This window comes from Pelobates fuscus, chromosome 4, assembly GCF_036172605.1.
Source record: "Pelobates fuscus isolate aPelFus1 chromosome 4, aPelFus1.pri, whole genome shotgun sequence".
Taxonomy (NCBI): Eukaryota; Metazoa; Chordata; class Amphibia; order Anura; family Pelobatidae; genus Pelobates; species Pelobates fuscus.
In genome coordinates, this window is record NC_086320.1 from 138,420,982 (window position 1) to 138,434,874 (window position 13,893).

At 38.4% G+C, this 13,893-nt stretch overlaps 1 protein-coding gene across 1 annotated transcript in view; it reads left to right on the forward strand.

Moving 5' to 3' along the window:
* ZNF407 (zinc finger protein 407) overlaps positions 1-7,420 on the forward strand; it is a 547,008-nt gene extending 539,588 nt beyond the window's left edge. Inside the window, exon 9 of the mRNA XM_063451620.1 lies at positions 4,680-7,420. Coding sequence (XP_063307690.1) covers positions 4,680-5,956 — 1,277 coding nt within the window. The 3' untranslated portion in view covers positions 5,957-7,420. The remainder of the gene's footprint in view (positions 1-4,679) is intronic.
* The last annotated feature ends 6,473 nt before the right edge of the window (positions 7,421-13,893 follow it).

Below are 13,893 nucleotides of genomic sequence, written 5' to 3' on the forward strand. Positions count from 1 at the left end.
AGCACATCAATAGATGTTCTCGCTCTATGAGTAGGGCACTAGGACCCTTCAGGGAGCACTGAAACAGGCATTTATGCCAGGCTGATCTGCCATTAACACAGGCAGACCCACCCCTTCTAATGGACCCGCCTTTGGGGTAGAGCCTATTGCACAATAGTTTTCAGTTGCTTATACCCTTTATCTTGCTCCCACCAGCACCCCGATTTTCAGGATGCTGGACTTGGGAGATATGTATATCATGTACCTACACTTCTCTCTCCCATTTTTTCTTTTCTTTTCACATGAGTTTTAAGTAGGCCTATCCCTTTAAAGGAAATCCTAATTTGATTATAACATGGATTATAAAGTGTTTGTGCATTTTATGAAGCAAATTGTGAGCAGTCTAATCCTAAGCTAGACATTGGCATTCAGCATCTTGTGATCATTTTAATGTAAATACAAATTTAATCAACCAGGCTTGGTGTGATATGAATGCCATGGACTAATTGCATCCACAACACACGTGACTTAGGCTCTTAGAAATTCTGTTCCAGGCTGCCTAATGTTAATTCTGTGCAAAAATGACATCTGTCGCTGGTGTGCAGTGTGAACTGGTGACAGACATTATCAGCTCCTAGCCTTGCAGGCAGTGCTGTGAACATGCCTGCAAGAGGAAACTTGTATGTCCCCTCTCTCACCCTTAGTAGCCTCCCTTTATTTTGAACTATTAGTGTTTTTTTTTGGGGGGGGGGGGCAGGGGGGGTTTATACAATCCTCCATCCCAAACTCATGCGTTTCAAACCTAGAGATCTTCTTTCTATGAGAAGCATTTAATTGGGCCTCAGAGAGGTATGCCGTGAGGATGGATGGGGCATGGAGAAAAGCAAGGAGAACCTCACCCAAAGCTGATATCCAGATAAGAAGTACTCATAAATTATTATTTTTTTTTTTAAATCTTAATTTTTCTTTGTGCAGGGGTTAACAAAGTATTGACATTGCCACAACAGCATTAACGAGATATATAACAGCATTATTTGTACAATCATGGCGTTGAAGTATCGGCACATTTTTTATGTTAGTATACAATCAGGCTGGGGTCATGCGTCTAGAGTGAATAGATTCAATTATGTTGGAATAACAATATTTGCAGGGCTTTCTAGACATATAGGTTGGTCGCAGTTTAATGGGGCAGATATGACTGGCATGCCCAAGAGTTAGGTATGCTCCGAGATTATATGCAGGTAGGTATATACAGATGTTTCAGTTGCTCGCTAATCGTACAGGCGCTAAGCGTGAGCTATTTGTTACATGAGGCTGTTGTGTGTAACATGGAGTGCTAACAAGTCGGGTAGAGAACTGAGACTGGCATGTTATGCACACCTAATGACAGCCTCGTAAAAGCTTTCTAGAACATTTGTAGTATGACTGACTCTACGTCAGCAACAGACATAAGAGGCAAACCGCTGAACACAGGCTAGACCCACATGACTGTGCTACTTTCAAGGGCTTTTGCGTTTTAGGTTGCACAGTTTTAATGTTTAACACGCATGTCTAAACGGTTGATTTGTCCGGGTAAGATTAGATGAAATAAAAATAAAATATACAGTAAAAGCAAGAACACATTGTAAAACAGAACGGCAATTGGTTGCAGACTAAAGCTTAGTTACATTATGCTATGAAATCACTGGGTACGAGTGTGGTCAGACATATCACGTTAAATATCTGTTAATGCTAGCATGGGAGTGCAGTTTGCATAGGATATACATGAGGTCTCTGAGTCCAGGTGTTTCATTACCGTGTGGGCTATGAACAGTCCAGGCTAAGAGGGCCCGTGTGCGGCGGTGTAATGAGTGCTTCATCCGATACCTAGTGTAGGTAAGTCCCTGATTCCATTCCCTTCTGTTTCCCCGTTGTTGGCCCGTGGCTTGCTTGCGGTGCTTCGGGAGCCGGCTCTGGCAGTGCCCCGTGGAATTTGTCGCCGTGCTCTTGCTTGTGTAGCATAGTTTTTGGTGTAGAGTCGGACCGTGCTGCCTTGGGAGTCGGAGCGTTGGGCAGGTGAGGCTCTGGTTTGCTTGATTTGTTTCATATCTCTCTGGCATTTGTGAGGGTGGATGTCTGAGTCTGGTAAGCTTTCCCGCCGTTTTGAGCTCTGAGGATGGCTCTGTCTGGAGGCTGCTCTGGGAGCTCGAGGTGGGCCTCTACTCAGGCGGCGTCGGGTAGCCGGGCGGATCCACGCCGCCACACTTTGCATCACCAGCTTGAAGTGTTGACCTCTGGCGTGGAGCGATGTCCAGAGTCTGGTTCGAAGCTTGTCGAAGAATGCTTGGGTATGCCTGGGTGGTTCGGCGAGGGTGTTTTGTGCCGTCAGCTTGCGTGGGCCCCTGGGGGCTTGTACGTTTATGGGCTTAGTCGATTGTTTGAGCCGCTGTGTGGGGGTAGTCGTCCCCAGCGAGGACCGGGATAACCCCCGCCGGTCCAGAGGGGGGGGTAGCAGGGCAGCATTCAAGCGAGTCTGGTGAGCAGAACCTGTGCCGGGAGATCGGCCGCTTCCCCCAGGCCTCAGGCTCTGCTCCAGTGTAGGCCGCATGGACGGTGAAGGTGCTCCGTCTATTTGTCGGTGCGGGACAGATATCAATCTGTTCCTTATGTGGTCGTGGTTCAGCTTTTGGGCACTTTGTGCTGCTGGCATGGGTAGATTAACCAGGAGATTCGATTTTGTGCTCGCTGGCTTGAGAGCTCTCATCGAGCACGTCCGGCCATCTTGGCTGTCAGGCCCTGCCCCCCATAAATTAATTTATTTAATCTGCATTCATTGTATATGACCTAGTAATTGTTATTTTATTTTCCATTTTCTTGCTTTTATACATTTTTTCCATACTTAAAGGAATACTTCCACCATAACATATTCAGCTTATTGAAGTTGTTAGGGAGGCTGGAGTGTCCAGATGCTGTCTTACCAAAGTAAGGCTCCAGCGCTTCATACCTCTGCCCCCTGCCTTCCTTCTACTCTTTTGGAGTCCCAACTTTGGAGAAATGTTTTATGACCGTGCCTGGACATTTCTGCCCCATAACAACTTTAGCCAAAGTTATAATGGATGTTATATATACATATAGCGTGCAAGAGGGCAGAATGCATGTTCCTGGACACATACATTGAAATAAACTTCTGCTAGTATAAAAATACTGGTTATTTCCATTTGGTGTCTATATGGTAAATCTGCAATAATAGAATGAGAACTTTTTAGATTATAAGAAAGCAATAGCAAAGCTGCTATTAAGGACAACTCTAGATATTTTCCAGTCAGCTAACGCTGGGAAAATGTTTTAAATTTTTGTAAAAAAAATTTAAACAAGCATTTTATGTTTTTCATTGTTACAATTTGTGTTTATTCCGTTTTTCTGCTTTCAATATTTTCCCCTCACACCAGCCTCAGTAGAGAGAGACACAAATTGCCAGTGGAAAACACTGATACCATAGAGTATGCCCCTGCAGCATTGTGCTGCCAAAAATTAATTCAATAGCATTGTGCCAGATCAATTGTATAATATTACCTAGAAACTGTTTAATGCTTTGAAAATGTTCATTTTCTCCTGCCTTTTCCCAAGACAGCCACTCAGAGAAGCCCGTTGGCCAGAAAGATAGAAATGAAAAAATTGTTTATAACATCTGTTTTGATTTCTGAACCTGTTAAAAGTATTAGCTCTTGCACCTCTGTCTACTGCACTTCAATGTTTAGTTTTTTTTTTATTTATTTTTGTAACCTTGAGAAGATTTTTAACTGTATATCATAAACCAATATAAATAAGGTTCTACCTTTCCTGAACCAGGTGGTAACGATAATTGATTTTTGAATGGTAATTATATTTGAGAGCATTTCTTTGTCTGAGCAATTGTTACATTATTTTGGTTCTAAATAAATGACGGTCATTTCATTTTTTTTACAGTTTAAATACTGTAGTTTCTAATGAATATTATTTTAAAAAAAATAATAATTTAAAACTATTTAATGCATCATCATTTCTTCTATAAATATAAATACTTGTTATTTACTCCAGAATTTATTAAAACTATTGTAAACAGTAAATATGTTTCTTTCCAATGTTATAGCAGTTTAAAATTATTTAGCTTTGGAATTGTTACTTGTTTTTATTTTATTTAATTTTTTTGTTAACAGCAATTACATTGCAGGATTATTAAATAACTAGGAATGAATGGGGTTGATGTGCACCATGTTTTAAAGGGCCTATACTTAATACAAATTACCTAATATAGGTGTATTTTTTAATGCAATAATCTGAACTTTTGTTTGTATGCTATGTATGTAGAATTTAAAGAACTTAAATATAGAGTTGCAGCCCAGCTGTAAAATTTATAGAAAACAAGAAATGACAGAGGCAGGAAAAAAAATAAATAAAACCAGATAACACTTTAAATCAAAGCTGTATTTTTGGCTGAATACATTTATCCAATTACTATAAAGTTACAAGGAAAGTCTTGGCAATTGGCAACAAAATGTAAGATAAAAAAAATACTAATGGGACCCACCAGTCATTCCATGTTTATGCTTGAAGTTCTTTAGATGAGGTTTTGTATACACAGTGATATTTAGTTGAAATATAGCTATGTATTTTTTTTTAAATTAATTAACTGTTGTAATTAGACTGGACCTTTAATTATTGCTATGTTTCATTTTTTCCAGGTATTGTCTCCAAATCTTTTGAATGCCGATTGAAGGGACAAGGTGCAAACTTTGTGGAGAGCATTAGTCCTTTCACTGCATCTGCAACACAAGAGCCATCTCCAGTTCCAGAAAAAATTGCTCGGGGAAGCAAAAAACCACCTAGAAGCTCAGCTGAACAGGTTCAGCAGGTCATTATTATCCAGGGATTTTCCAGCGAGTATGATGGGGATTTCACACTAGATACATCTGTTGAGGAAACTGCAGCAGCTACTCTTCAGACTTTGGCCATGGCAGGGCAAGTGGCAAGGGTTGTCCATATAACTGAAGATGGTCAAGTTATAACTACAGATCAAACTGCACACATTCCAGGAGCTATCCTAACTGAGCAATTGCAAGAAGGGGCTACCCAGGTTGTGGTAGTCGAGGGCCCAGTGGGAGACGAAGATGTTGCGGAGTCTGTCTCAATAGAAACTGTTACAGACTCCAGTGGGAATGTGGTGCAGCAGGTAATGTCACAGGGTATTATAGATACAACGCAATCAGTGCACACGGCTGACCCCTCATCCGCTCTGGATGCCTTGCTGTGTGCTGTAACCGAACTGGGAAATTCAGAAGATGTCCAGAGTCAGCATAACAGAACAGGGAGAGAAATTGAAGAGTCATTGGTGATAAATGCTAATCAGGAATGCAATGAATCTCCAGCAGAAGTTCAGGTGTACCATGAGATTCAAGAATGCCAGCAAGAAATCGAGTCAATGGAAGTTGTCAGACAAGTCATGCATTCTTCAAGTATTCTTACAGCGCAAGAGTCTGCTCAAGCCGCATTCAAGAAAATGGTACAGGGGGTTCTTCAGTTTGCAGTGTGTGACTCAGCTGCAGCTGACCAGCTAATGAAAGATGGTGTTACTCAGGTAATTGTAAATGATGAAGGAACTGTACATATGGTCTCAAGGGAAGGCCCTCGCATTATTATGCATAACACGGAGACTCATACACTTAGTCTGCCTGAGCAACACATGGATATACTTGAATCTGGAGGTGGAATATCACAGATAATTGTCACTGAAGAGTTAGCTCAAGCCATGGCACAGAATGTTGATGGCAGCTTTCCCGAAGGCACAACACATTATATTGTGACAGAATTACCTCATGGGGAAAAAGAGTCTATCTACTCACACACCCTAATGGAAGTGGAAGAATCTGAAGGACTTGTGCATGAAGAAACTGCCACGGAAACAGATGCCCATTCGGAAGAGACGACAGAGGAAGTAACAAGTATGGTGGTATACACATAGTCGACACAGCATTGTGAAGCCAAAAAAAAGAGCACAGAAGACCAAGCCAATCAATAAACATGCAAATAGCTCAAACATACAAAAACACTTGCAGATGTGTTTGGCAGAAGTATCAAGGTGAATTTGTAAAATCATATATTTTCTGATCTTTTTCATGGAAACAAAATTTTTTTATTTGTCATAATAAAATTAAGTGAAAATTATTTTTAAAGAAACCTGTATATTCAATTGTAGTCTTGAAGAGAAAGCTTCTTCTTGTGAGTTAATGCTAAAATAATTGAGCAATTGCATTGTTAAGCAGTGTAAAATCACTGCCAGGGGCACATTTACACAATTATCAGGCATCATGCTTTAAATAACCTCATGACTGGGTTCTCTATCTATAACACATTAATATTACATTGAAACTAGAACTAACAGGTTAGGCTATATGTAGCTCTGCTTGACCCACGTTGTGTAGAAAAAAAGGTGTACACACTGCCACTTTTAACTACAAAATCTTGAATAGAAGTGATCCATATGGACTGACATTTGAGTATTGTTATATGAACATGATTTGTAGAAAGAATGGGTACCATCGTCTGTATAGTTACTTATAGATCTATGGCTTGTACAATTTTAATGACTTAAAAAAACAAACATTATTTGAAAACATAGTGCCTACACATTGTTTTATATTGGTAAATAGTTTTGAAAGGTATTCACATGTGACTGTTCTAAATCAGTTTAGAAAGGATAGTTCATTCACTTAAAGGAACACTACAGGAGCAATGATCTTATTTATTAGCATTATTATCACAAAGTAATATTCTCGATGTTACAAGAATGCAGCGCTGATGTATTTTAACAATACTGGAATTGTGTTGCATTCTTTGTAAATTCCATTTAACGTGCTGATTTCTGCAATATTATACCCCTGTACTGAGGGCATACAAAAAGGTTTCCCCAGAATCTTCTCCCAGGTCTGCTACACCGCTTCAGTCCATGCATCTGTTCATTTAAGTGGACCATAAACAACAAGGGGATTATAAAGATGGAGAGAAGTTCCTGCAAGGAAGTGTAGGGACATTTTGAAAAGCCCTTACCATATGTGTCCATGACTAATGTGCTTACACATGTTTCTAATTTGTTAAACTCTGCTATATGTTGGCATCACAAACATTTTATCTATGATGTTTACTGCTTTTGCTAGTGACATAATGCAAAAGGGATACATTACAATGCTTAAGCAATCATTTTTGTGACTGCTATTAATGTAAATGGAGATAGTATAAGCTGGCTTGGAAAGTCCTTTAAAGACCAGGTATACAATATATGTCTTGGAGGTAGCCATTATTAAATGTCTTACAAGTTATTTACATGTTTTGATGCTGAAGTTTTCTGCCGAATTCACTTTGGTGGCATGTTTTCATGTTTCATTAGCTGAATTTCCATGGTGATTATTTTCCAAATAATAAAGTTACAATTGACAACTTGTTGTTTGTTTGTTTTTGGTCTGTTTTTTTTTATTAATTTTCTAAATTTTGAATGTAATTTATTTTTGTATCTGGTACATTAGCAGGTTATGAGTAAAAGTATTACTTTTTTAAACACACAGCAAAAAAGTTAAACATTTAAAGCTAGTGAATATTTCTAATACGAAAGTAAGAGTGCTAGACTGAACCAGGGTACACAAAGACCAAATAAATCTCAATTTGGACTTATTATGAATATTTGCCCTCAACAGTTTAACATTTTGTTGTAATAACAAAAATGGCTAATAGTTACATTACCGCCAGGTAAGAACAGAACCTGACAGTCAATCCGCAGGGAAATTTAGGGGAATGATCAAAGTTAAAGCATAGCTCACCTACGTGGGTCACTTCATACAGTTGCAACAATATGTTCTTAATATTTCTCTGCTATGGAGAGTAAACTTTGGAGGTACTGGAATCATCCTAATGACAACTCACATTGCCTGCAATAAATGACCTTTTTCACAATGTCATGATGGCTTCTACATACCAAATGCTCATTGAAATGTGTTGTATTGTTTCTATGCATCTATTAGTTAACGTTCAGTTAATAACAGTGGTTACCACAAACCAACCTGGACATCATTAACCCCTTAACGACCAAAAAAACAGTCATTAAGGAAGTCCGCAGCAAATAGAAGCCCTGGACTTACCTGTACCGGCAATCCGCGGCCACCCCACTTGGCCACTCGCCAAGATCACATCGCCGCAATAAGAGTCTATGGAGCTGCCAGCAGGGGGACTGTCTGAGCTGTCAGGCAGTCCCCCAGGCTGCTAAAAAGTGAAAAAAAATTAAAATAAATACATTATACATTTATTTTATATGTATAATATATTGTAAAATAATTAAAGCATTTTATAATATAATATACAATGCATATATATGATTTCATTATAAGTGTACTTTGAGATATATACACATATATCTCAAAATACACTTATAATGAAATCATATATATGCATTATATATGTATAATATATTATAAAATGCTTTAATTATAATATATTATAGGAAATAGTGTGTGTGTATATATAGTGTAGCAGGGTGGCCGGGTCGGGGTCATAAACAACTGAAACAGTTCTTTCTTCCAATATGAGGGACGCTTTATTTAGCAAGCAGGCCCCAATTGAGCCACAGCAAAACATGAAAACCAAAATAAACTCCTACTCCACACTGGAGACTAACTAACATAGAGCACCCTTTCTATGTTACTGGGCAGCTAAGCTGACCCCAGTAGTTTAACAAAACTAAAAATAAAGGCTTGCAAAATACCTTTTTGTTCCCACACAGATTCAGCCGTCTTTTTGACTCAGTCTCTCTGTCTCCGCCCCAGCTCTTCACAGGAGAGACTGATTTCCCTCTGCATAGGGTTTATGTAGCTCCCTAATTGATGGACTAGAGCAACCTGACTTTTAACCCCCTCTAGTCAGGGAACACGTGCCATTCTGGGGCTAATATAGCAGTGTTAACTCACACTGCCACAATATATATATATATATATATATATATATATATATATATATATACACACACACACACGTTTTATATACACACGTATTATATGTAGAAATAACAAAAAAGGGGTAATGGTGTTAGGCTAACCAGCACCAGACCCAGGAAACGGTTACCGGAGGTATGAAGGGGCTTAACCCCACAAAGCATACATAGAACAAAAAAATGAGGGGGTATCCACCAACAAATAGTATCTGGAAACCACTCCCATTCACTAATACCTCTTAGTAGAAGTCACATAAAGAGGAACCTTTATTAGTATGCAATACAAAAAAACTGTCAAAACCCATGCCCCAACACACCCCCAAACGTGGAAAAAGTAACAAAGTGAAAAAAGTGAACACACTGGGTCTCCTTTAAGAGATTCTGAGTAGGCTAACCTAAGGTACTACCAACAATTATCTCAGGGCTGCAAAGGGCAAAACAATGTAAGATCCTATAAACAGGGATCAAGTTACAGCCAACAAAAAGTGCCTTGGGTCGGTGGTACAAGGTTTAAAGATGATTTCAAAAGTTACGGTACCTATAGAGTTATAGGTGTATAGCAATGGTCTGTAGACAAAACAATAATGTACTGGGACCAGCAAACATAGAGCAGTGGTCACGGTTTGGGGGTGTGTTGGGGCATGGGTTTTGACTGTTTTTTTGTATTGCATACTAATAAAGGTTCCTCTTTATGTGACTTCTACTAGGAGGTATTAGTGAGTGGTTTCCAGCTACTATTTGTTGGTGGATACCCCCTCATTTTTTTGTTCTACGTATTATATGTATATGTGTGTGTGTGTGTGTGTGTGTGTGTGTATATATTTGCATATGCCCACCCAGAATCCTTTGCGGTTGTAACATCGCTGCAGTTTTGGGATTTCTGTGGGAAAAGCAAGTCTTATGGCTTGACTGGTGTGCAGATTTTTGTTTAACTTTGTATTAACTATCCACAGACTTCAGGTGAAAGGGGTTTTCAATCACAATTTTTCCTCACCATAACCTATTTGGATTTTGCTTCCCAAGCACTACCAAGCCTCAAGAAGCAAACCAGTAACCAACCTCATGCTGATGAGTTGCATTAACAACGAAACAGCTGTCCATGAGTGGTTCACTGAATTTGCATCTTTTCCTAAATTGTGTTCCAAGCAGTTGTATACTGCAAACACAGATTAAAAGGAATCCATGTTTAAAATGGAATGAGGCAAAAATGTGTTTTTTTTTGTTAAACTAATTTGCATATGCCCACTCAGAATCCTTTGCGGTTGTAACTTCGCTGCAGTTTGGGATTTCTGTGGGAAAAGCAAGTCTTATGGCTTGACTGGTGTGCAGATTTTTGTTCAACATTGTATTAACTATATATATATACACATACATACACATGTATTATGTGTGTGTTTGTATATATATTTTCATATATTTTTTTATATATATATATATATACACACATGTGTATATATATATATATATATATATATATATATATATAATGCAGAATCCAGCGCACTCACTTATTCACTAAACAATGATTTCAAATCTCAGAGAATGTAATAGTTTTATTTAAAAACACCTCACCTAGGCAAAAAATAATGGGGGTTTAGTTACATTATATGATCATATATTGCATAAGCCTGCCACAACGTCTATGTACCCCATTCTGGCAGGTCCCACACTAGCAGGGTTTGGCACACATGCCGTAGGTTGCTGACCCCTGCACTTTTCAAAAATATATGGTTTCATGGGGGTAAATTCTATACACCTTCACAGCTTTGATTGGCAGAGGGGGCAGGCCAGTAATGCAAATCACATCTGTGGAGGTACCCAAAGGGAATAGACCCGCGCAGAATGGGGGAGGGTCCACCCGAAGTACTGGCAGGTCAGCCTAATGTGAATGGATACAGGCCAGGTCACTGAAAGCAGGCCATGCACTGATTACTGATTTAATACTCTCTGCATTGTCCTGAGTGCCCTGGCAACCGTATCCGCCAAAAGCGGGACAACAGGAAACAAACGTGGGACAGCCATCTAGAACCCTAAAATCAGAACAGTACCGCTATATTCAGGATGGTTGGGAGGCCTGAGACTGTCTCTGTCTCTGCAATTACAACAATGTAAACAGTTTTCTGAGAAGATGTTTTACATCTTCACACTCTGCATGAAGATTCAGAATGCATTGATATGTGCAGTGACTGACATGCATGTGTGATAGCCCCTAATGCTTCTCTATGGATTAGCACTGCATTAGATGAGATCATCATAACTGATAATCTCAGCCAAGTGGGAGTGGTGTCCATTGCAAAACTGGCATGGGCTAAATGATAAGTAAAACTTCCTTTTTTAAGTTTTCAGCTGGGGTAGTGATCTATATGGGAAAGGAAATGCTCTAACATTATGGCACATCTTCAGATTGTGGAAGATGCAGGTGAATTATGGGAACCCTTAATACTCTTTTTAGCTCATGAGTCATTCATACAGACTTGTGTATTCCTAAGTCTACCGTAAATTGTTTTGCCATGTGACAGTCTTTATAAAACCAACATGATGCTCTCCGCATTCTGCATAGTATGATTAAATGTTATATATCCTGCATAGTAAGAGTAAACCTTAAAATATTGCCCTTGTTAATGGGTATGCATGTGATTCACGTCAGTCAAATATTACCTATTTATTTTTGCAAATCTCATGAATATGAAGGAAACGACTGAGAAAAGGATAAAAAAAAATGTTCCTAGAGGAAAAATAGACAAAGTTAACCCTAAAAAAAAGCATCCACTTTCTGAATGCTAAATAATAATCATAACCAGATAGTTTGGCAGGTATAACTGTGTCCATGTCTATGTACTCTTCGAGTCTTCACTGTGTTTCAAGAATTCATGATAAATGGGCCTTTTCTCACGGTTATACATTTTGGTGCAAACTATAAATATTTACTGACTTTAGGGGGGAAACAAGGCAAATAATCATGATTAGCGTGACTTTAAAAATAAATCATACTTTTGGGAGACTCACATTTAATGATTTATTTTGTTACTATTTAGACAGTTCATGGTTCTTTAGTGAGAGTCTGTGCTAGAGATTTTAGACTACTACCATTGATGAGTTACGAAATAGAAACTTTGGAAAGGGCTTTTATATTTCAACAAGACTCACATTCATGACATTTCAAAGACATTTCCGTATATTGTTTTAGCGCATTGTGCCTTATTAATAATAACCAAACAATTCACTCTGATTTACAGCTATGTGTGTAATTATTATAGATTTTTTTTTAAATATGAGCATATCTTAGGTGTAGCTTAAAGGTGGGCAACCTTTGACACAGCAGATATTGTGGACTACATCTCCCTTGATGCTTAGCTAACATTATGGCTGTAAGAGCATTATGTGAGATGTAGTCCAGAACATCTGGAGTGCCGAAAGTTGCCCTCCACTGGTCTAGAACATATATTTCCCACAATTTTGGCACAGCCAAGACTGGGTGCTGTAAGGTAAGTAATGCTAACCCTAATACCTATCTCTATTTATATTCCCAAAACACATTCATTGGGCCCTGAAGAGCTTTTTTTTACATCGCAGATTATACTATTTGTGCCATTTAGCTGACATTCAGCAGTAACCATGAAGAATTATTTGTATTTTTAAATAATGTATTCACTGTTGCACTATATCTTGACTATATCTTGATAATGGCCTGTATCACATAATAATTAGCATGTTATGTATGTTACTGGTATATCTAATCATGTTGTTCATAATGTGAAGCATCAGATCACTCAAAATCTCCCAAGTACGATTATAAGAATAAAACTAAACTGTATCTCACCATTTGATTTTCATTTCTGTCATTTTGTTAAACATAGTTTATCTTCATTTAGTACATGATGTAGAAGCAGTCACAAGTACATTTAATACTGCTCTTTACAAAGCGTTTTAGGTTCAGTGAAACACTTTCTTAGAAAACACAGGTCATATTGATTACTAATGGATCTGAATATACTTCAGCCTCTGGCATTTCCAGCATCAGATATAATAACCAGAGCAGTTGTAATTGCAGTCTGGGAGATGGGATAAATTTCAATCACTTTATTTTGGATTTATAGATCTTTAGGAATGATATACCTGCTAGTCAATATGTAAATTCCCTGTTGCATTATGATGTAGTCATTGTCATGGCACTTACCCAGTGTATTCTACATGCTGATCACAGCCAGTATACACTCAGGTGACTTAATATATACATAGTTACTTCAATGCAAAACCAGCATTTTGGGATTTAAAGTAATTTCATCTTTATTTCATCGCTTACAGCAACAGGAACTTTCTTTGGGACAGCTAAGCATTAATAACACAAATACTAAGTTATGTAAAGACGAGATGACATACCATCCAAGTGTAAAATGTTAGTGTGCTCATCCTTTCTGTGCGCATGCATAGGAGACCCCACCTTGTAATTAAATGTACATTGTCAAGGTGACCAGAAACAAATGCAATACCATGCTGCACACACTACAAACACACCATAGAACTAAGAATTACTTGGAACATATAAGAGTATCTGAAGTTACTTCACTGACAAAGATTGGTCTACAATAACACATCTGCTTCATAAAACTAAAATTGTAAAATATATCCCATAAACCTTTTTGTCCAGGTGGTATTAGACACCAACAGTGCTAATGCTCATAACACATCTTTCTCTTTCTTCTGTTGGAGATGTGGGGATGAGGAGGGAAGCATACTCCTCCCTTTGGTGGGATTGCATGATGTTACGACAATTATGGAGAGCAGTTTATGAAGTTATGGTAAAACTGTTGGATGGACCAGCAGTGCACCATGGCAATATTGTTGCACTACACTCTTCTTCTATTACCACCCTATAAACACTCCGTTATCCCACGACTATGCAATGCAACAAAATTGGTTATTCT